Source organism: Diabrotica undecimpunctata, chromosome 2 (assembly GCF_040954645.1).
Source record: "Diabrotica undecimpunctata isolate CICGRU chromosome 2, icDiaUnde3, whole genome shotgun sequence".
NCBI lineage: Eukaryota > Metazoa > Arthropoda > Insecta > Coleoptera > Chrysomelidae > Diabrotica > Diabrotica undecimpunctata.
Window position 1 is genome coordinate 132477681 of NC_092804.1, and position 26267 is coordinate 132503947.

General features: G+C 32.6%; 1 protein-coding gene across 1 annotated transcript in view; it reads left to right on the forward strand.

Annotated features, from left to right (window-relative positions):
• Window positions 1-25062, forward strand: part of GTPBP1 (GTP-binding protein 1) — a 43798-nt gene extending 18736 nt beyond the window's left edge. The window contains 4 exon segments of the mRNA XM_072523520.1: window positions 2460-2595; window positions 7610-7755; window positions 14778-14933; window positions 19438-25062. Coding sequence (XP_072379621.1) covers window positions 2460-2595; window positions 7610-7755; window positions 14778-14933; window positions 19438-19665 — 666 coding nt within the window. The 3' untranslated portion in view covers window positions 19666-25062.
• Window positions 25063-26267: the final 1205 nt, after the last annotated feature.

The window sequence follows — 26267 nt, forward strand, 5'->3', positions numbered from 1 at the left end:
AACTTACTGTTGTGGGTAGTTTTCCTCTTGAAAATTTAAACACTAAACAAATCTCGAGAGATTTATTGTATGAGTTGAGTTAAAGGTTGGTAGGGTATTATTTTGCGTGTTTCTATTTTTTTATCGATAGTATAACTCTTCAAAAGTATCCACTTAAAATTTCAGAGTGATCGGACCAAAATTGATTGAGTTATAGGCATTTAGGAGTGAGTGAGTTGAGTGAGTAAGTTGAGTGAGTGAGTGAGGTGAGGGAGTGAAGTGACTGATTGAGGTGAGTGAGTAAGTGAGTGAAGTGAATGAGTGAGTGAGGTGAGTGAGTGAAGTGATAAAGTGAGGTGAGAGCTTCAGAAATGACCGACCATAAGACTAATAATTAAATTTTAAGAGAAGTCGACTCTTCAGCAAAGTCAATCTCCAACAATTAAATTACTTTGGACATATTAAGAGATCAGACACAGACAATAGGGAGAGACTCATTATCCAAGGAAAGTAGAAGGTTGAAGATCACGAGGAAGGTCCCCTGTAAGATGGATCGGCAAAATTACGGTTATATACAAAAGACCAATGCATAAATTAAAAGAAATGACTAGAGACAGAGATCTTTGAAGGCAGACCATACACGACATCACGATGACCGTTTATACTTCCTCCGGGGCATCAGGACTGAAGAGAGAGAAAGAGAAACAGAGAAAAATAAGCTTATTATGGAGATAATTTATATTTATTTATTTCTAAAATTTATTTGTTCATTTTAAAAGTTAATTCAATTTAATGAAAAGCTGTTATAATACTGCACTATTATATTATTTAATATGGTTTTTGAGTGTTCATATTAAATTGTAATTTACGTATATATCTGTATATGAAATACAAAATATGTAATACATATACTATTACAAACATATTGGTAACTATGGTATGATATGATATTCTGAAATATGAATTTAGCAATTATTTCCGTAGTGTTGTATTAACAAAAACATTGTTCGGTGTATTTCTCTCTCTCTTGTCGTTTCCTCATTGCTGAGGATCGTGATTTCCTACAATGCGGGCTGTCAATTCTCTCCATCTCTTGCGATTTTGGGCTGCTCTCATGGACTCGGAAAACGTCTCTCCAGTGGCTTTCTGTACTTGATCTGACCATCGGATAGGTGAGCGTCCTCTGCCTCTACGTCCTTCTACGTTTCCGCACACAATTAGTCTTTCTAAGTTGTCATTGTCTCTTCTCGCAATGTGGCCAAAAAAACTTTAAAACATTTGCAAGACACTGAGAGGAGAGTCTGGTCTGAATGTTTAGCTCTTCGAGAATCGACTGATTGGATCTGTGCTCCGTCCACGAGACGCGTAGCATTCGTCTCCAGCACCACATTTCTAATGCGTCAATCCTTTTGCGTCTCATTTTGAGTTTTTTGGATAAAGAGCGGTCCTTCCATATTTTTGACAGTCGACTCATCGCGTTCTTGGCCATCCCTATTCTTCTGCGAATTTCCGTATGGGAGGAGGCTGCATTGCTTAAGGAAGATCCTAGATACGTGAACTCGTCTACTTTCTCGAATTGATTTAGGGCGCCTGTTGTTTGGAGGATATTCGCGTGGTCCACAATCATGATTTTTGTTTTCTGATTATTAATCTTGAGCCCACACTTGTTGCTTTCGGTTTCTACTCTCTTTATCAGTCTCGACATCTCCTCTTCAGATGTTGCTATCAGTGTTGTATCGTCTGCGAATCTTAAGTTTGAGATCTTTTTTCCTGCAATGGAGATGCCGCCTCTCCCTCCATCGAGTGCGTTCCTCATTATGTATTCTCCATATAAATTGGACAGGTCTGGAGATAGTATGCACCCTTATCGTACACCTCTGCTGGTTTTGAAGGTATCAGATTGCTGGTTTTCAATTCTTATTTTAACTGAGTTATCTTCGTATAAGTTTTTAATTAATATTGCCAAATGATCTGGAACTCACATCTCATGAAGAACTGTCCAGAGAACTTCCCACTTCACACAATCAAATGCCTTTTGGTAGTCTAGGAAACAGATTATTATTGGAATTTTAAATTCGCGGGCCTTTTCTATGAGCTGCCGCATATTAAGGATTTGCTCTCTCGTACCCTTCCCTTTGACAAAGCCTGCTTGTTCTTGGGGAATTTGTTTGTCTAAGTATTGTTGCAAACGGCGTTTAATGATTCTTAGTAATATTTTGCTTGGATGGGAAATCAGTGAGATGGTAAGATAATTACTACACTTTGTAGTTGTTCCTTTTTTATGGATTGGTATGCACAATGATGTGCGCCATTCTCTGGGCCACTTTCCGCATCTCCAAATTTTATTACAAAGTTTCCACATTATGTAACATCCTTTGTCTCCCATGTTCTGAAGGAGCTCTCCCGTGATATCATCGCAGCCGCATCGGTGTATTTAGTATCTATTTAAAAATGTTAATATTTTTTTTTTGATTTTTTAGATTAAAAGATCACAAATAAGGAAAGGTATGGTTATGGTATCTCCAGTGTTAAATCCTCAAGCTTGTTGGGAATTTGAAGGAGAAATTTTAGTTTTACACCATCCAACAACTATAAGTTCGAGATATCAAGCGATGGGTATGTCATAAATAAAATTTTGTTTTTTGTTTTACCAGCTATGAAAAGTTTGCGAAAATGAAGCTCTCAAGCAAAACATATTGGGATATTAATTATGAAAAATGTAAAAATAATAAAAACAATTATTATCAAGTAGTGTAGGTCTTGGCAGGCGGTGTTTTTAAGCTGTGGTCTGGAATTATTTCTTCCTGACGTCTCGTCAGTAACTGAGACAGACATACCAATGAGAGGCGTTACCATTTTCTGGAAAAATTCGCTGTTAAAAACTATAGTTTCTAGTAACTTTTAAAATTGGCGTTTAATAATGTGATTCATCAAACAAACAAAACATTTAGGGGAACAGAAATAACAAAAATAATAAAAATTCAAAAGTTATAATATTTTGGTCATGTAATGAGACATCAAGAGAGGTATAACCTTCTACACCTCATAATACAGGGTAACATCGCTGAAAGAAGAGACCCAGGCCGAACAAGAATATCTTGCCTCCGAAATCTCCGAGAGTGGTATCAAGAGACATCTGCTAATCTGTTTCGAGTTGTCGTAAACAAAGTTATTATTGCCAATATGATTATTCCAACGTTCGATAATTGGACAGGATACTGAAAGAAAAAGAAGAGTAAATAAAGAAGAATGGAGAAAAGTCGATCATTATATCTCAAAGCTTGTAATTTTGATAGTGTTTCCATTCTTAACTCTTCATTAACTAAAAACTGTTTAAACGATTTCATATGAAATTGATTTTCAGTGATTTGCTTCTTAAACGATTATATGAACTCAATTTCTAAACTTCAGATTTCTTTTACTGGAAAGTAAGTTTCATATTAATTAAATTTCATTCAAAATATGGCTCATGCCTACAAGATCGAGGCCAAGAAAGTCAACTGTCAAATTGGTATTTCCACCACCGCTAAAATTCATATTCTTGAAAATACGGAAATGGAGAAAAATTCTTCAGCAATATATCTCAAACACGTCGATTCTTTTTCTGTACGCAGTTTAAATGGTCCAGGTTTCAAAGACAAAAATAAAGTGCACCTACTACATTGATCGTGCTAAATACAAATGGCATACAAGAATTAGTTCAAAGACAACTGAACGAAAATTTAATTTGGGAATATATTGGTGAAAATGTCGGTGAGGGCTTAAATAAAATCGTAACAACAGTAAAAGAAATCTATGTGAGAAATTTACAAGGCAGGTAAAAGCTAAAAAAGCAGGCTTGAATGACAGATGACATATTGGATTTGATGGAACAACGGCGACTAGCGAAAAACAACGAAACAATTTATAACAGCATACAAAAAGAAATTCGACGTAAAATACGAGAAGCAAAGAGTCAACATCTAGCCAAACAGTGTCATGACATTGGAGAACTTTGAAAACAGATACGACACGTTTAACATGTATAAAAAAGTGAAAGAAGCGGCTGGTATCTTCAATAAGAAACAAACTGCATTGCTACAGGATGAACATGGTAAAGTAATATTTGAAATAGAGGACAAACTTAAAGAATGGAAAATTACGTCACGAACCTATTCGAAGACGATAAGAGTAGTTCACTTCCCGATATTACTGACTGCGACGGACCCTTAATAACACGCTCTGAGGTTATAAAAGTCATACGATCATCAAAAGATGGCAGCGCGACTGGTCCTGATGAAATTCCAACTGAAATATACAAGCTTATAAATGATAGCAATGTTTTAGAGACTATAACTTCGTTTTTCAATACCATTTATACCAACGGACAACTACCTAATGGTTGGTCTAATTCACTGTTTATAGCTCTACCTAAGAAGACAACAGCAAAAACCTGTGCTGATTATAAAACCATCAGTTTGCTAAACCACTTATTGAAAATTTTTCTGAAGGTAATACATGGTCGTATCTACAATAAATGCGAGGAATCAGGTATTGCGATGACACACAGTTTGGTTTCCGTAACGGGTTTGGAACGAGAGAAGCACTGTTTGGAATGAACGTACTTGCTCAAAGATGTATTGCTCATTTGATCGTGTTAAGCACAATAATAATTTGCGATATGCGGACGATACAGTACTCCTAGCTTCTAGTCAAGAAGATCTGCAAACACTACTTGATAGTGTCGTTGAGAGTTGTAGGAAGGCAGATCTGGATCTGAACATAAGGAAAACCAAAATACTCGTAATAAGTAAACAACAGCATATAAAACCGTCTATATATGTAAATAATACCAAACTTGAGCAAGTTGATAAAATCGTTTACCTTAGACAGCAATTAAATTGTAACGCAGAAAGTCACGGCGAAATTAGATCTAGGATAGAGCAGGCTAGAGTGGCTTTTAGAAGGATGTCCAAGGTGTTATGTAACAGAGACCTAAAATTGGCATTGATGATCCGCCTACTTCACTGCTACGTGTTCTTGGTCTTACTTTATGGTGTCGAGTCCTGTACTGTGAATAAAATCGATCTAAATCGTCTTGAGGCTTTCGAAATGTGGTGCTATAGAAGAATTTTAAAAGTTTCTTGGGTGGAGAAGATTTGAAACTACACAATACTAGAACGTCTCAGCAAGACTACTGAGATCATAAAAAGCATCAAGCAGAGAAAGTTGGAGTATTTCGGACATGTAATGAGAGGTCCCAAAGATAGGTTGCTACAAAATATCATTCAAGGAAAAATAGCAGGCAAACGAGGACGAAGAAGAACCTCATGGTTGAAGAACTTGCGAGATTTTTATGGTGTTGATACAAGCATGCTATTTAGGGTGGCAGTGAATAAAATTAAGATAGCCATGATGGTAACCAACGTTCTGAAAGGACATGGTACATGAAGAAGTAGATACAAGAAAAATAATTGTCCAAAAAAAAGTACCGATCGGTAAAGAAGCATTAAAGCTAGTGTATATATTATGTAGACTTTGTCGATGCATCAAATCGAGTTTTTTCTGGACGGTATTGTATTAGTTAACTCCGGGACTAATTTCAAAAGTTAAACACATTGTATACCCTAGTTTATATATTCATCAAGTTTTTGGCGATCGGTAAAGAAGCATTAAAGCTAGTGTATATATTATGTAGACTTTGTCGATGCATCAAATCGAGTTTTTTCTGGACGGTATTGTATTAGTTAACTCCGGGACTAATTTCAAAAGTTAAACACATTGTATACCCTAGTTTATATATTCATCAAGTTTTTGGCAATCATTTTGATCACTATAGACAGTTTTGGAGCAGGATGGAAGAATAACCTTTTTAGGCTGCACATGGTTCTTTACTACGCGTCTGTGTACTTATATCGAAAATAAAAATATCCATTTCTATTATTTGGGTATTCTTGTCTAGAACCGTCTGTTCGACACGTTCCTCTACGGGAGTTCGGTAAATTCCCAGCGAGTCATGTACGGAGACGCTGGGAAGCGAATCGCTCTCTAAAATTGACACGAATCATTTCTTCTTCTAGTGCCGTCTCCACTAATGAAGGTTGGCTATAACCATTGCAAATTCGTCTCTATCTTCTGCTTTTCTTAAAAGCGTCTGTGTGTTTAACCCGGTCCAGTCGCGAATGTTTTTCATCCAGGATATTTGTCGTCTTTTTTGGTTTTTTTGGTCAAAAAAGTAATAGAATGGCAACCGATAGGTCGACGGAAAAGAGGAAGACCCAGATTAGAATGGCAACACGGCGTAAACAAGTCCATGAGCGAAAGAAATTTAACAACAAATGACTGCGAAGATAGGAAGAGATGGTGTTTAGGTATCGGACAACGTCGAAAGACGTTCTAAACCGATGTATATATATATATATATATATATATATATATATATATATATATATATATATATATATATATATATATATATATATAATATTTGTCGTCTACCAGGACCCCTTTTTCCTTTGATTTTACCCTTCGTAATCAACTGCAATAATTCGTACTTATCATTTCTAAGTATGTGTCCCAAATATGCTGTCTTTCGCCTTTTAATGGTGGTCAAAAGTTCTCTGTCTCTTCCCATTCTGTGCAGCACCATTTCGTTCGTAATATGATCGGTCCATGGTATCTTCAAAATCCTCCTAAAAAGCCACATCTCAAAAGCTTCCAGTTTTCTCATTAAGTCAACATTAACAGTCCAGGCTTCGGCACCATAAAGAAGAATAGAGTGGATATAACATTTTACCATCCGATATCGGATTTGCATTTAGGATACCAAAATAATGCCTTGGACCACTTAATGTGTAGATTCCTTTCAATCTTTGACTAGCTATGCGTATTACCATTTGCATGCCACAGACCTCACGTATTTTAATACATCTCTTCATCTATAGTGCTTTGTTACATCTGTGTTTAATCAAAACTCTTCCCTCATATCCTCAGCTGGTCTCTATCGAGTGCTTTTGTCATTTGCTTTATTTCGACGTGCTTTTTAAGAAACTCGCTCATATAATCTCTCTTTTTTCTATTCTTATATGAACAGATTCCAACGAAAGGAAGAGAAGTAGTAGAATAGTTAGAATAGTATGTAAAATTTGATTACCTATTAATGTAGTAATCAATAAAACAAAAACATTTTACAGGTTAAGATCATTAATCATTTTTATTTTATAAATAAAAAAATGACCTATTACAATCAATTGTAGGTGTTGTATCTACTGATCTTTAGAGATCTTTGTAAAATTTCAATAATTTAAATTTAATTTGACCATCCTTGTTGAGATAATTGTCTTTAATAAGTCATAAAAAAATTGCGCCAAATTGTTTACGCTGTAATTTTTTGACTAGCTTATCAACTTTGTTAATTTGTTGTAGCTAGAGCACTAGAAATAGAGATTGATTTTTAGTAGTGAAATTTGATTACTGGCGTTCTTTCCCAATATGCCCAATACGCAAAACATAAAAAACCCGCTTCGTATAACAACATAACACATACAAGAGGGTCATTTATAAAAAAGTTTACACTTTACTTTTTAATATCCTTATTATAATCTAATTATAATTGTTAAAATGATTTCTTTATGTATTTTGTTATTTTTAGTCCACTGCGGAAGTATAAGACAAACTGCTAGTATAATCAGCATGTCCAAGGATTGTCTTAGGACGGGAGACAAAGCATTAATCCACTTCAGATTTATTAAACATCCGGAATATGTTACACCAGGACAACGGATGGTATTCAGAGAGGTAAGTATATAGCGAGCTCGGTTTTACAGTTTTCTGTTTCAAGTTTCACAGCATTGGTTTCAAAAGATTACATAATTTTTATTTTTAATTTTGATACTTGATATTATTAATTTTTTTCTTTTCAAAACTTATCTATTGTGGACCTTTAATATAACGTGTTTGTGATTTTATTTTGCTTTTTCCGATGCATTGCCTCAATTTTTCATGTATAGCCTCAACCCATCTCAATACAGAATTATTGTTCTTTCTTAATAGTTACAATTATGTGTTATTGATACTTTTCCAGAGATGGAAAACCACGAAGTAAACATAGATCAGATACATTTTGCAATGTAGCAAATATCAAAAGTTATGAAAGTTTGTAAAAATTTTTTAATTCTGAAAAAATTTTGAGGCCGTTTTATACTCGGACCAAGTAATATTGGTAAAAAAGATACGAGCGCAGCAGAATATATGTCATACGATTGGCTTTCGTAAAACAACGCAACTTAACGAAAGTATCCAACTCGACGAACATTTTTTAGAATATTCGAAAGATTATTATCTGTATTAAGACACTTGCTGATTTGCAGGGATCGGCGTCTAATAATTCTTCGTATTGGGTGATTAAACGTCTCGACGTTGAAAATGTCCGAACCATCTTAACCTATGGCCTCTCATTTTAGCATCAATTGGTGCCACCCCTAGACTTCCCCTAATATGCTCATTCTTAATTTTATCCTTTTTTGTCACTCCACTCATACATCTAAGCATTATCTTTTTATTATTTCATTCTTTTAACTGTCCAACATTCAATTCCGTAGCTGGTCTTATGGCAGTTTTTCCTCAAGAGGTTGTCCCCACTGTTCCGGTTTTTATTCTAAATTGCTTTCAGTATTTTCTACTAACACTACATCATCAGCGTAAATCAAGCACCAGAGAATGTTACAGTTTAGCTGTTATCTGATCCGACAATAATGTGGGTAAATAAGGACTAAGCACTGAGCTCTGATGCAATCCTACTTTCACATGAGATTTATCAGTCTCTTTTACACCTGTCCTAATACTAGTTGTCACTGTCTCACTATGTTCACATGTTCACCGAGACTTTTTTCTTATTGAGTGCTAATCACAGAATCTCTTGAGGAACTCCATACGCTTTCTCAAAATCAATGAATATAATATTAGCGTTTGTTTCTTGTACTATTACCTTGCAATCCTTATATTCACGTATATCTTCTTTTCTCGTCATGAAATAATCTATTTGGGAGTGATTTTATCCACTTTGTACGTAATAAGTTGATATTCTCTCTTTTGAAAGATGTGTTAACAATCGCCATATCTAATGCTGTAACTAATTCAAGCATATTGTTTCCAGCTTCATTTCTACTTCCAAATCCTAGTTCTACAAAATCCTAGTTCTACATGTATTGCTTCATATCATGTCTTGGATTGGTCCACACGTACATTAAACTCACCTTATATTATTATTGTAAAAACAACAAGTTGTATTTATAGTAGTTTATTTTTCGTTTTCACAAATATTGGCTTGAATCTTATGTGACAGACTGTACTTCTTGCCTACAAAATATTTGTCTCATAAATGCCTTATAAGTTCGTTGGATTATAACCACTAACGGCCCTTTTAGGTAACAATTGGCTCCATCAAAAAGAATCTCAGATGTGATTGTGTTCTCAAGTTGCTAGCCGTATGCGCGGCTGTGAAAATGCAGGGAAAAGTGCATTAGTTTTTGCTATATTCGCGCGCCCCAAAAACACCTGTATAAATAATGAACGATGTGGTAAAGCATCCGAGACTTTTTTCTTATTGAGTGCTAATCACAGAATCTCTTGAGGAACTCCATACGCTTTCTCAAAATCAATGAATATAATATTAGCGTTTGTTTCTTGTACTATTACCTTGCAATCCTTATATTCACGTATATCTTCTTTTCTCGTCATGAAATAATCTATTTGGGAGTGATTTTATCCACTTTGTACGTAATAAGTTGATATTCTCTCTTTTGAAAGATGTGTTAACAATCGCCATATCTAATGCTGTAACTAATTCAAGCATATTGTTTCCAGCTACATTTCTACTTCCAAATCCTAGTTCTACAAAATCCTAGTTCTACATGTATTGCTTCATATCATGTCTTGGATTGGTCCACACGTACATTAAACTCACCTTATATTATTATTGTAAAAACAACAAGTTGTATTTATAGTAGTTTATTTTTCGTTTTCACAAATATTGGCTTGAATCTTATGTGACAGACTGTACTTCTTGCCTACAAAATATTTGTCTCATAAATGCCTTATAAGTTCGTTGGATTATAACCACTAACGGCCCTTTTAGGTAACAATTGGCTCCATCAAAAAGAATCTCAGATGTGATTGTGTTCTCAAGTTGCTAGCCGTATGCGCGGCTGTGAAAATGCAGGGAAAAGTGCATTAGTTTTTGCTATATTCGCGCGCCCCAAAAACACCTGTATAAATAATGAACGATGTGGTAAAGCAAACTCTTTAATTAGTAATAGTTGTTTTGTAAATATTCTCTCATTATTCGATATTATGTAGTTTCGATCGATTACGCTTTATCATCACCGTGAAGTCCGCTTACGTATATCGCAAAGGAATATCTTTAACAGTCCATAGTCCTAAAATATTTGGTACTGTACCCGCTGGGAAAAGGCATTTAATAAGCTTTCCCCCAACAATTATGACTTTCTCCTCTGATAGAATATCACTCAGTATGTCTCATAATATTGATTATAGAAAATTTTTCTTTCATTTTCACCCAGACCAATTTGAGGAGAATACACACACAACATTAAATACTTTTTTATCAAGTACAAATTTCACTGACATTATTTTATCACTCTTTCTTACAACTTTTACTACCTTATCTTTCATTTCACTATCAGTAATTATACCAACTGCACGCCTAGGGTTACTTTGCCTTACATACCACAATTTGTATCCTTTACTTTCTTTCGCCATTTGTCCTTTCCATCTAGTCCCTTAAATACAAGCCATCTGTACTTCTCCTTATTTTAAGTAGATGATCTACCAACTCCATACTGTTTCCATCAGGAGATGTCATCATTTCAGTATAATTTTTATTACATTGGAGAAGGTTTTTATTAAAAAAATCCTTTATAAAAGGTGTATTTATTTAAAAGAACCCTTACGGGCTAAATCACAGAACATTTTCGGACTAAATAGTCCATCTTTGGTGCTGTTAAAGATGGTTCGCTATTCCCAGTCCGAACTGTCTAGTGAATTTAGTAATTATTTTTTTGCGAAGTTAGTTACTTTTTGACATAGTAGAAATGGCTGGAAATTACTATATAAAAAAGCACACATATTCAGCCAATATTTATAGTAAACAAACGTAAATAAAATAGAACTTTACGAGTTACCGACAATCAATATTTATTTATTTGCACCATATAATGTCTTGATAACAAATAATAAACTTATTTAGTGGACAAAATAAAAATATTTTGAGGAAATAAATTCCACAAAATTGTTGTTGAAGTTTTACTAGGATGGAATCAACATAAACTTTGGTTTTATTATCTTACAAAATAAGTATACTGCCCTATGCAAAGAGGATTTGGCAAAGCAAATACATGATACTATAACAAACAAAACAAATATTAGTAATTTCTAACAATTCATTCAGTTATGCTAGGTATTCATGTCCTGCAGAACAACAATAGAACTATATTTAATAAAATAAACAGCGCGATTAATACAAATATTTACTAGAATATGTTAAATTAGAACTGAAATATATTTTTTAAATATATACTACCTAAAATTTTATGGGTTTAGTGTACACTTACACTATTTGTAATAATTCTTCTTTTTAAATGAAAGAGTCTATAATAACAGTTTATTTAAGCTGCTGAAACTGTGAGATAGGAACTTTTGTGTTGTAGGTTTCCAGCTATGAATCTGTCAAAATATGCCCGAACTAAGCGAATGGACCTTACTAGGTATACATGTTTAAAGCCACTAAATATATATGTTCTTTAATTGGCATTATATTACATTGTTGCTGATAATTATGTAGGATATTAAAATTTTAAGTAGATTTACTTCATGGCAACGTAGCTCATGACGAGATAAGAGGCCAAGGAAAGTCTTGGAATGAGGTGAAGGCCTTAGCGCAAAATAGAACCCGATGGCGCGTTTTCACTGAAGCTCTATGCTCCACTTAGGAGTTCAAGAACCTTATATATATATATATATATATATATATATATATATATATATATATATATATATATAACGTAGCTCTCAACCAGGGTTACTAGTCCGGAGACGTAATATCTAAACGGACTTAAGAGTAGCAAGTTGCTAATAATAAATCATTGAAGAAAAATTAGTTCTTGTGATTTGTAATAAAAGCCAAACAGAATAATTAGTTTTATTAAAAAAAATGTTGTAGAAGAATGGTGGAGTGTTATAATATGTATTGTAACGAAATAGTTTGCCTACTACATAGGATATTATTATGGGGGGTTGAAAATTGGGGACAGAAACTATTGGGGCAGAGATAGGGTAAGCAAAACAAATCGAAACTTATGCGAACGGCACTCAGGGTTTATTTGGAGTAGCTGGGTCGTGGATAAGTGAATGACAAGGGCGATTACAACAACTAGTTTTAATTATTGAAATGATTAGAAATGCAAAATATATCTTTTTAAATGAAACTCAAAAAAACGGGTTATAAACTTTTTTTCTAAATAAATAAAAAATATGGTTTAGAGAAATAAATCAAACATTTATTGTTGTCTCACCTCAAACAGTTACAAAAATAAATGGCACAAATTACTATATAGATAGTTATAGAGATAAATACCAAAATAACAAAGAAACAAAACAAAACAAAGTCCAAAAAATTGCACTAAAACTTCTGGGGTTAGAACTGGAATTACTAAAATTTCTGGGGGTAGAACTGGAGTTAAACTCTGCCACACGAACAAAAGGACTGCTTCTATGGTCTGGAACAACAATCAGGAACAAACAAAACGAGGATGGAAACAACGATTCTTCCAAACCTCACTTAAAACTTTAAACTGTACCTATTAACTTTACACTGCCACAAATTTTCCCATGAAAAAAGTACGAAAAACGAAGATATTACAAATTTGAAGAAAAATTTGGACTAAACGCTGGAAGCAGTTGTCTCTGACAACGCCTCAGCGAGAGTGAGTAAATTCTTAAAAATCCTTCGCTTAACTTGGTATAAACAAAACACTAAACGGGAATATTTATTTAAAACGCAGTATCGAGCGGCTTAACGATCAAAGAATACAGAGGAAATAACGATCTGTGAAATAATAAACAAACTCTAAAATGGTTTATAATCGACCTCATCAATCAATATTAACGCAAAGAGGATTGAAAATACTTAACTTGTACGATAGGAAACAAAAATACATGGAAATTATTCTTCGGTGTTTTAATACATATACGAGGGGATTTCAATATATACCAGAGAATTTACAAATGCTACAGTATCAAAAACACAAGTTAAAGTATTTATTGATCTTCAAAAGGCGTATGACAGTGTCCCATTAGCCAAGCTATGGCAGGTGCTAGAAGGCAAGAATATTCCACCGATTTACATTAATGCTGTAAGGGAGTTGTACGATGATATGACGAGTGTAATAAAGATTGGACAAAAAGTGACAAAAAAGATAAAAGTGACCAAAGGACTTCGCCAAGGCTGCTGCATTGCACCTACACTCTTTAAGATTTATTTGGAGGGTGTTTTGGATATTTGGAAAAGAAAATGTGAACCTATGGGTGTTAAAATTGGAGACCATACACTGTACAGCTTACATTTTGCTGATGACCAAGTAATACTTGCAAAAGATCAAGATGATATCCACTACATGTTACGAAAAATAGATGAAGAATATACTAAGTGGGGCTTATCAATTAATCTATCAAAAACAGAGTACGTAGTAGTGGGAGGTGAAGGAAAGCACTTAGAACTAGGAAGCAAACAAATTCAAAATACTGATAGCTATAAATATCTCGGTGTAAACATTACAAACAATGGTCGATATACAAAAGAAATAGCTACTAGAATTGGTCAAGGAAATTCAGCAATACGTCAACTGAATAGTATACTTTAGAATAACCACATCACCCGAAACACAAAAATTAGGATATACAAAAGTATCATAGAAAGCATTGCTACATATGGTTCAGAGCTTTGGGTAATAAATAAAAATGACGCATCCAAAATAAAAGCAATGGAAATGAATTATTGGAGAAGATGTTGCCAACTCACTAGAAGAGATAGAGTAAGGAATACTGAAATCAAAGAGCGTATGGGCATAGACATTGACGTCCTGGAAACTATAGAATGCAAAAGGCTGAAATGGTATGGCCATGTAGAAAGGATGAATGATCAACGATGGCCAAAGAGAATGTTACAGTGGATCCCCACCAACCGCAGGAAAAAGGGAAGACCAAGAAGATCGTGGAGACAAGAAGTAAAAGGTGCAATGGAAGATAGGGGTCTACAAGTAGATGACTGGAACGATCGCAAGTGTTAGAAGCTAGGTTGCGAGAAATGGCGGTAGCTGTAATAAACTCGTTATATATATATATATATATATATATATATATATATATATATATATAAAGTTAAAGTATAACGACATGAATGATATTAGAGGCTTCCATTACCAGAGTCAAGATAGTTTCTAGGAGCAAGTTAGGCTGTTGGCCACGATAAACGAAGTACTCGATGTATCCAGAAGCGAGAGCTAATGGGGAAAGAGTCAAACAGAATAACTCAAATACTCAACAAATCCGATGGTGAAATGTATCTTAAGCCTTATATATTTTTTCTTAAATTCAAAATTAATAAAATACAATGTTTTCACCGTCTGATCAAACTTATACTCAATGAAATTATCGAATTATTTATTTTCTATTTTATTGAACACTAAATTAAAATATATTAAAATTTCAAAACTGTTTAAACTAGTCTATTCATTGTTTTACAGGGACGAACGAAAGCTGTGGGGAACGTAATACGAATTTTATCTCATTCTACACCGACGCATCAAGGAAACAGAGCCAAGCAGTCAAAACAGCAGAGATATGGAAGCGGTCAACAGAGAAGCGAGAAGTCACATGGAAAGAACGAAAACATAAAAGAAGTAATGCTTACGTAGATTTTTATTAGAGAGTTGTATAAATTATTTTTTAAATGGATAATAATTTTATTTTATTTCAAATAAACGTTTAAGTTTTTTAATTTCAATTTATATAATCTATCCACATACGTTCTTCGTAGAATATCATTACAAAATTTAATAATTTTATGTGTATAAGGAGATACATAGGTCTTGAATAAGAAAAACAACTTTTTCAAATAATTGTATTTTAAAAACCAAAAATTTTTAAAACTTACACACAGAAAAGTTTAGGATTTGATTAAGTAAAAACTTTTGAGCGAAAAATATTGAAAATTGTATATATTTTCCTCGTCGAGCTTTTTTTGCGGCACTCAGAATATTTCAGTGCAAGTTCATCCGAAATAAAAAATTAGAAAATTTTCTTATAGTCTAAGATCACACTGCAATATGACTACGTTCATAACGTAGCTAATCTAACTTACATTTTTACATACATTTAAAATTAGGAGAATACATTGATAATAGGTTGCCAGTCAAAAAGTGGCCGCAAATATTTTTGATTCAATTAATAGTAAATTTTTGAACAAAAATTTTATTTCGTTCATTTATTTTTTAAAAATGGCTGCTCATGGCGTATGCCTGTTTCTTATATCAAATTAAGCTATTTTTTCTTAATATGATGATATAGGGTTGTTGGAGAAAAATGGTCGAAATTAGGGTTGCCAGCTGGTAAAAACGTGAGGTATCAAAGATACGCGCAACGCCACTGATTTGAAGTGTCAGTTGTGTGAGTTTTTAAAGCATGCGTCTACAGATAGTGTTAATAATGTACACTTGTCAAACCTGTGTCGTTGCGCCCTAACTCTATTTTACTTTATCTTTGATACCCCGTGTTTTTTCGATTTTCGCAAATTTTTATCTCATATTTTTAAAATTTTTCCGACGTTTTTAAAACATTTTTTTTTGTTCTAAAACAAGAACGAGTCGACCGATTGAAAATCTCTTCGTTCAATCACGAAACAATATTACAGAGATGAAAACTATGCAAAATATAGTATTGAGTATTCAACAGAGCAAAGAGAGTATTCAACTCTCTATAATTGAAGTATGGTTCTTCTCAGAACCTTCTTTTAGTGCGTCATTATTGTACTCATTCTTCATCATTTTTATTGACGAATCTGACAGATGACAGGATCATACTTAGCTACAAGTGAAAAGCATATGGCATTAAACTAGTACTTTCATTGCAAGGTGGATTAAATAATAAACAATATTGTTTATTAAATTTATAAATATGGAAACATTTAAAAATGACAGCAAAACGTTCAATTTATTGTTTTTTTTATAATAGTATATAATACAAGGATAGTTAGTTCGTTTTCTAGTTATACAATTAAATAATTTGCCGTCATCTTTTGTAAACACAAAAAAAGACTGTTCTGCAAATGTTTATTAGGTAACTATTATTTCACGAGACATCAACTAATGACATCTGAAACAAAAAAATCATAAAGGCGACAGAAACGGTAAGAGAAAATCGTGTGCAAAAATGTCCAGTAATGGAGTGTAAGCTAATGAAGAAAATTGTAAGAGGTACATATGATTATAGATTCGTCAAAACTAATGAAATTTTGTGTGTGAAATGGTATGACAATATTGTTTGTTCTGTTATCCAATTATAATGGTATTGAACCACTAGGTCACGTAAAACGGTGGTTCAGAGCATCAAAATCAAAAGAAAATGTAGTACAGTCAAAATTGGTGGCTTCCTATAATTCTGGATTTTTGTGAGATCACTTTTCACTTCTATATATTTAACTAGTTGTCAGTAACAATTTTTCAAAAGAGATATCTCTGGAAAGTTAGTTACTCCTGCCTTTCTATCCAAAATATGATAAAATTGTAATGCTTTTACCTTTACTAAACATACTGTATACATGAGTCCTGGTGGCATGTTCGTATTTCTTTATTATCAATTTGGCTTGAAGACTAGTGGCTACTGATTCGCTCATTGCGATGGAATAATTAGAATCTTTTTGAATACCTTCATTTGCCAATCGTCTTATAGTTAGCAAAGAAATTCCTAACGCTACAGTAGGACGCTGAAATAAACAGTAGGTAAAACAATTTTATTTTCAACGTAATTTTAAGTTTACTTTTCAGTAAATTTAAGTAATTTAAGTATCAATAAGAAGTGTTCAAACAAATTGATCCTGCAGCAAGAAAAAGAGGTCTCAAAATAAACGAAGCAAAAACGAAGTATATGACAGTCAAAAGAATAACTGACAATGAAAATAATATCACAATAGACAACTATACTATCGAACGAGTGGATGCCTTTACATATCTCGGCACAGAAATCAATCAGAAAAACTCCGTAAGTAGCGAAATTAATGCACGTATTTCCAGCGGGAATCGTACATACTATGCTAATAAAAGATTGATGACATCGAAATTATTAGACAAAAGAACCAAAATGACTATCTACAGAACACTGATTAGACCCGTAGTAACCTATGGATGTGAAACTTGGGTAATGACGAAAAAAGATGAAGCCCAACTCAGGACATTCGAGAGAAAAATACTGAGGAAAGTATATGGCCCGGTACAAGAGGAAGATGGCATATGGAGAATCAGGAGAAACGACGAGGTTAATGAGTTAAATGAAGGTTATGACATTGTAAGATTTGTGAAAAGTCAAAGACTGTCATGGCTGGGACATGTGCAGAGACAAAATGATGCAAAAACAACAAAGAAAATGTTACAATAGGAAGGCGAAAAAAAGGAAGGCCCAGAACGAGATGGTTGGATGACGTGGAAGACGACCTGAAAACAATGAACATAAGACAATGGAGAAGAAGGGCACAAGAGAGATCTGAATGGAAGGACATAGCCAGACAGGCAAAGACCCATCCAGGGTTATGATGCCAAAAGATGATGAAGTATCAATAATTGTTCCTTTTCCGTATATCTTGGCATTTTAAAAATATTTTAATGAAAAAATAAATAATCCAAAACACAAAACAATGCACAGCGCTGTGCAATAATGTCAAATACTGGCCTGAACGACAACGATCACTTCACTCATTGACACCTCGAAACGATGGCCAACATGGATGAAGTTTTACGTTAAATGTTCGTAATTCCCGTAATTAATTGGCTGTAGAAAACGCGCATTTTAAATATCAACGAATCAAACGTAGGTTAAGTATAGACCGCTTATGTATGTAACGCTTCAATATTTTTGTGTTTAATCACGGAACTACCGATTTTTCTGTCACATCAAACTTAATGCGTTAGAAAGAAATCGAAAAACTGTGACGCACTGAAAGGCCGCTCTGAGAAGAACTTTACTATAGTATTTTTCATATAAAAATACATGCACGTCATTCAAGATTTACGACGTCAGAACCCTACAGCGTTGCCAAAACATCAGAATAGTTAGTAAGTGAGGAATTTTTAAAATGTCAACTATTTGTCAAACTACTATATTAACAGTAAATACATTTAGTTTTAAGATTACTGCAACTCACTAAAATACATAAGAAAACATTTTAATACAAAATTATACATTCTAAATTTTAAACTTACCTCTCTCTCTCTCCCTCTCTCTCTCTCTCTTTTTTTTTTTTTTTTTTTTTTTTTTTTTTAGAGCATTAATAGTAAAAACGTCCAGTCATTATTTCTTGTTCAAAATAATCTATCTTATATGAAAGCTTATCAGCTTTCTACAGACTATTTAGTTGTTTTGGCATAGCACAATCATAATACACAACAATAATTAGTTTTTAAAGCTATTAATCTAAATTTAATATGTATTTATAAATACAATTTCTTAATATATAATATATTATTATTATGATCAAATTGTGTAAGAAATCAAAACATAAACAAACTTCTTACTCTTAAAAAGGCGACAACACTTTAGTCATGTCAAAAAATTTGAAGTATTCCCTTTACCAGTTGCGTACAATTGTCTAATATATTTAATTAAAATTATTATTTTGTGGAATATTAGAATTAAAGAGTTATTTCATAAAATTTATATTATTAATAATAACAAATGTTTTTGGTTATTTAATCAATATAATTTTAAAATTCCCAATATAATGATGATTACATTTTTCTGATTATTATACCATGTTGACGCCTATGAAAGATCGAGCAGTTCCGTATGGGTTTCGTATTATTAGCTGTGTTAGGAAAATTTGAGCTCTAAGGTTGACGTTCTGGAAATTTTAAATATAAGTGTCGTCACTTTATATAAATTGTGACGTGCACGCATTTTTATACGAAAAATACTATATACTTTCATATGGAATAAAATTTTCTTTGATTCTCCATCTTTTTTTAAATTTTTTGAAAATACAAGACCTATGTAACCGCTTTACACAAATTATCTTCTCTAAAAAGCATCTTAAATATTTTAGACATATTTTAAAATGGCACTAATAATTTATTTAATCTAATTAATTAATTTAAACTAAAAACAAAATACTTTTAATTGATAGTAACTATTTTCTAGGTAGTAGATCAGGATATGGCTGAAAACGGACTAGAAGAAACGATAGAGAAAAGAGAGGGGACAACACAGAAGAGTGGAGTAAAGAAAGGTCGTAGTCGACGAGGTGGACGAGGGAAGTCCAACAACAATAATCCTGTCTCGACCGCAGGAATCAAAAATCTACCAGACGTCACAAACCTCACTCCATTAGCAGTAGCAAATAGAAACACGACAACAAAAGTGCAATAGATTAATTTTTGGCTTTTTCTACCTTCTCTATACCGAGATGTGTATACATCATTTTTATTTTGTTTACTAAAAAATTCAATTTTATATTTTAATAATTGTTACAGAAAATAAAGTTTTTTTTCAAATTTTCATTGCGCGTCCTCTTTTTCGTTTTGTAAGATCTTGTTTTACGGCATTAGAAGTAATGGAACCTTTGTCTGTTGTTTCTCCTATTTTTAGATTTGTAATCATCATAATTTCTTGAATTATTGCACACTATTTTTTGTTTTCCATTTATTATCTTATTCATGTTTTTTGTGGGTCAATCAGGAATCTCTTATTTTTTTTTTTTTAACTTAAACATTTCTGCATCAACTTAATATTTGATTTTTTTATTCTATCAATATCAAGTGCTTTTTGCATGAGTTCTGATTTGTATTTAATTAATTTTAAGTTGTTATTAGAATTGTTTATTATATTTTTCGGGTTGGAGAACCAATGCATAAAAATGCGTCAAGTGCGTTCCTGGATCTGTTGGTTGCTCCGAATCGGTATTCGATTCGATAATATCTTTGGTTTCATTTACCGCTACTACTACTACTACTACTACTTAAAGGCTGCGACGACTACTAGAAGCGTATTTGATACAGCTATGAAATTGCAGTAGTAGTTGCTGGCAATAGCCTACGTTTATATATTTTTTTAGGCTAATACAAAAAAGAGTGTAACCAACGAATATAGACAGTCGTATATGGTTACCGCTCATGGAAACGATGTCCTCCGTTTAAATTTAAATAAAAAAGGTTTGTAACTCGGTCGAGAGAGGTATTGATAATACAATGGTTTGAGCAAAATTCATACAATCTTTCGACAACTTATGTGATAAAAAAGTTTGGTGAGTGATAAAACACGCGATTGTTATTATTATTATTATTATTGGTCCATCATCGAAACTCTTCTTATTCTAGTTCCATGACCGTTATCGATCGTTGGATATCATGTTGGTCCTTACTCACTATCGTGACTTTAATCAGGTATTAATTTCAGTAAAGCAAAACCATTTGATTTATAACTTTCTTCAATTGGCAGATTATCAATATTGTCAAATACGCAAAAACCTTCCCATATTTTCCATAATGTTTTCATAAGGTTACATAATCTATTCAGACAATAATTCAATTTTATTACAATATCGTAATATTAATTAATTAAAAGTGTCTGTACACATATATTAGTAATCTGCCGAGGCAGATTAAATTATTTACGAGAAGTTTTTATTATTTATTTTATTTTATAAATATAATTTTTTTTATTTATATATCAAATTAAAGATAATATTAAAAATAAATAAAAAATTGCCTGATGCAGAACTCGATCTTATAAATAAAATTTCCGCTCGCCCAAAGTTTCATCTCACAACAACTACCAAAAGTTTGTTTATAAACTACACAAAAATCGATTATCATCGCCTCTATTTACCGGGTTACAAACTTTGTAACGTCACCGACATTATCTGAAACGAGGGACACTTTTTTGTGAAGCCATGAGCGTCTATATTCATTTGGGTAATGAACACTATTACCACCAATCCTTAAAAAATTTTTTTATGGTGACATTTTCCTTTTCTGATTTTTTCTGAACTTTATAGTATTGTTTCGTGATTGAACGAAGGGATTGTCAATCGGTCGACTCGTTCTTGATTTATACGAAAAAAAATGTTTTAAAAACAATGAGTAATCGGAAAAATACGAGACGAAAATTCATTTAAAATTATGTCAAACTTTAAACTTCATTTTTATTTCAATTTGTTAGTTTAATCATGAAACAGTCCTAGGTATAAACATGAACTGTGCAAAGTTTCAGCAAAATCGGTCGATTCATTCTCGAGAAATCATGCCTATCACAAGGAAAAACCAAGTTTCGAGAAAAACGCGTTTTTGAAGTTTTTTATCTGAGACCCCGCGTACAAACCATATTCAACCAGTATTCAAATCGTTATAACTCCCATAATATTCATCGAATTTACTTCAAATTTGGTGTGAATACTATTGAAGTACTATACTTTCATATAGATTAAAATAAATCGATTTTTTGAAAATACAAGATCTATGTAACCCCTTAATCCAGTTCTCATCGTTGAGTTGGAAAAATCTAGTCCATTAGTGGCCCTAAGAGTAGTTTGAAAATCATTTGCTGTTAGGATACGAGTATACAATTACGAAAGAAGTAAAATTCAATCTTGACTGCATTTTTCCTTGCCTGAGGTTAGAAAAGTAAAACGTCACCAGAAAAAAATCCCAAGGACTGGTGGTAATAGGGACTAACACCTTATACCAATAGACATCGGAAATATTCGTACGATATTGCAGAACTGCTGTAAATAGATTTTTGTACTGAAAACCTGCAAAACGTATCAATCCAAAATATTTGTTTCCTCTGACAATCAAGTTACAAAAATTTATTAGTATGGGACTCCAAAAGTCTCGTAAAAAACGTACAGCAGAGTAAATTTATTGTGGTTGACAGCATAAATGAGCTGCTGGCAATGAGATTGCTGCTAGTCTTGCTAAAGAAGATGCTAATACTCATTTTATCGAACCAAAGCCTATCAAATCTATCTTCAGTCTATCAAATAACCACATAGTGAAAGACGTACGAAAATGGGAATAGGAACTTACTTGTTAAGCAAAATTATTATTGGAGTTGCACAAAACTCAACTGAGTAATCACAGGTCTCACTGAATAATGATTCTTCACAAATCATTTTTGTAAAAAGGGCAAATGAGCAACATGCAATTCTGCCCAAATACAGATAAAATGGCGGAACAAACAGAAGTATTGTGATTCAGTATTATCGCAAATTGACTAATTCAGAGACCATTACCAATTAAAGAAACCTCGCGAGCAGTTTTTACTTGAAAAAGATGCTGCATTTTTATGTGAGATTCTGCATTAATGAAGTTTTGAATAATAGTAGTTTCTATATAGGCTTTGAAATGTAGCTTTCACTCAAAGAATTATGAAGTTACAAAACATTGTTCAAATCAGAATTTGAATTACTGCAATAATGAAATGATTGGTTCTAATAAATAGCTGTGTAATATAAGTAATACAAAATTACGTGATGTACACATAATCTCGAAATGGTTTTAATAATATCACTTAAAATAATTACGGAAAAACTTTGCAGTTACCTCAAATATATTTTTTAATAATATGTCTATATCCGTAGTGTCATTACGTCGCAATTATTATTCTGAATTATGCAAAATTTCGTTAGTAAATCTTTAAAATGACCACGGAATAAAGCAATACTGTTATATTATGGTATATATCTGGGTGAACTTGCTGTCAACTTTCCGATATGTAATAACACATAAACTGTATACAAATGCTTTATAAATATATATTTCCGAAATGGAAATTGAAACATATTTTCAACTAAAATTGTGCTTAAATCCCATTAAAGATAGTAACAAAAATGCCACAAGAAATATCTGTAGAACCATATGGATTATAAATCTTTTTGCTAACACTTTTTGGCGGAGTGATAAGAGCATAAACTTACTGAGCGTAAAAACTCTGTGAGTTCGAATTCGACTGGGATGGGCATTTTTATTAAAACAAGTCTATTTGTCGGATACTGTCGGTATTCACCCGAGGTATCGCAGTAGTTGTGATATAATAATGAGTCTTAAATAAGACAATGAAGCCGACTTTATTGAATAACAAAGCATTTACTCGACAAATACTACAAATTATGGAAACAGGAGTGAACACATTAGTAGAATGGCAGAGGATAGGATAGTACGAATAGCACGAGATGTCACCAAATGACTGAAGAAACATGCTTTAAAGCCTACATACAAGAAGGAAGAATAAGACACTACAAATTAACCTTATATCATATGTGACTGGCTGTATAATCAAAGGTAAAAACCATAAAATGAAATATATACATTTTAATAAAAAAATAAATATTGTTTATATAGCAGTTTAGTTTTTACACTTTCGTAAGTGATTAATTTAGGCATATCATCCAATTTTGATAACAGACGAATCTCGCGATAATAAAAAAACCACTTGGTCACTGACTAAAAAAATAGTAAAACGCGTTTACATGTAATCATCCGTACTGTAAATATACATTTACTATTGATTTTCTAATTTTTCACAAAAAGGTAATTCCTTTATAAAGAATGTTAGGTTAACTGTTTTAAAATGGAAACAGTTAAAATGTCACTTTTCAAGTTGTCCAGATATCTTAATTACATTTTTAATAGTCTGTGTAATGAAATTAAATGTTAAGGTACATAAAAATGTTACCTATTAAAATAATGGTAATTATTTCAAATGATATTCTACCAAAAATTGGAACAAAATAAACGGGACTCCTTTAAAAACGACATTTACCTGTTTGTATTTTAAAAAAGTTATTTAAGAATATTTTTAAAATAGACAGAAATAATTGGTAAATAAGTAGTAAAGGAATTCAAAAATATATGCACTAAATTATTTTTTAGGTTAGTAACCTAAGTGATTTCTTTCGATTATCCCAGAACCGTCCACTAGTATAATCGAAGGATAAATTTAAATTGATCCACTAAAATAATAAACATATGATACAATGGTAATTTCCGTTCTCTGTAAATTTATTTTCATTTGTATTAATTTCGTGGATTATAGATGACGCAACTGCAAAGTTTTACATGTCAAAATTGAGCATTTTTATTGAACACATTGAGGCAGAAAAAAATGTAGTTGAACCTGTAGTCTCTAGAAATTACAGATTGTACGAAAATATATTTTGATAAATTTGGATTGTTATTTTTTATATTGTCACACATCTTTATTTATTTCATCATATTTTGTCATTTCCAGTTTTGATGTTTGCCGGGAGATAGATGTAAGAATATTTTTAGGCAATAAGAACTTTTTAAACGCTCGTCATTGTAGTACAAAGATTTAAATAAGTATTAATTATCAATTGGTGTAGTACCTAAATGTATTTTGTTTGATAGTTTATAAATGTATATAATAATGGCTTTCTTTTCCATTGACACATTCATCAATTCTATTCAAAACATAGTTAAAATAAAATGTGAGACTAGTAAATGATCAAAATGAATGTTATATTATAGTAATGTTGGAACTTACCGTGGCAAAACAATCTGTAATCAAAACATGCTAAGTGCATGAATGCTATTAGAATATTAAGTTTTTAAACATTAAAGTCATCTCCTATATTTTCCAATGAACATTTAATTATTCCACTATTTTCTTAGGATGGTCCAGTTGCCATCTTAACTCTATTATTCTGCATAATCCTGTTTTCGATGGGAATTGTTTGGTAAAATTGTTATTCTGTGTAAAAAAGTGCAAGAGAAATCATTGGAATATTAAAGGGGTCAAATTAAAGGACGTTATCTACTTATTGTTCGCAAAAGAGATACCTCTAGGAATAATCAAAACGATCGAAAATATCTACTTGTTCAACCTGATTATGGATGAAATAATAAAAAAAAAAATAAGAACTAAAAAAGGATACCAAACGGGTGAAAAACAACTTAAAATAATATGATACACAGACGACGCAATACTCAAAGTGAAAATGATTTACAACGTATGCTGCACCAATTTAATATAACCGGCAGAAAATTTAACATGTTAATTCCCAAAAAAAAAAGACAAAATGCATGGTTACAACAGCAAATTTACTAAGATGTAAATTGGAGCTAGAAGGTCATATAATAGAACAAGTGATGGTGTTTAAATACCTAGGCATCATATTATCTAGCTACGGCAAGCTTGAAATTGAAGTGGAAGATCAAGTGAATAGAGTAAGCAGAGTCGCAGGCTGCCGAAATGAAACAATATGGAGAAATAAAAATATCGGGAAAGAAATGAAAGGCAGAATTTACAAAACAGTCATCAGACCAATAATGACATACGCGGCAGAAACACGACGTGACATAGAGAGGACAAAAAGGATGTTAGAAACAGCAGAGATAAAAACACTTAGAAAAATTAATGTTAATACACTATGGGACAGAGTTAAAAGTACAGATATACGACGTAGATGCAAGGTGGAGAACATCAAGAACTGGGTAAAAAATAGAAGAGTAGAATGGAACGATCATATAAGCCGAATGACAACAAATAGAGTAGTAAAGTCTGCAAGAGACGGTTCCCCAATAGGAAGACGATCAGTAGGAAGACCACGAAAACGATGAAACGATAACTTACTGGAGGCACATTGAAAAGCAGAGTCATGTCTACATAAAAAGAAGAAGCATATTATGAATGATCGACGAATCAATGAAGCTATTAAACACAGAAACAACGAAGAAAGAAGATCAGTAACACAGCTGAATAGCATATTATGGTGGGCTATAAATATAACAAAATAAAATAAACACAAAATATATAACTGCATCATAAAAATTATAACAACTTACAGCAGTGAGGTGTGGCTGGTGAAACAAAGAACTCTTAAATCCTTAGAAGCAACTGGAATGGATTGTTGAAGACGTGCTGCTGGTAAATCAAGGTTAGATAGGGTTAGGAATAATAGTGTTTGAGAAATTATAAATGTCAGGCATACAATAACGGAAGACATTAGA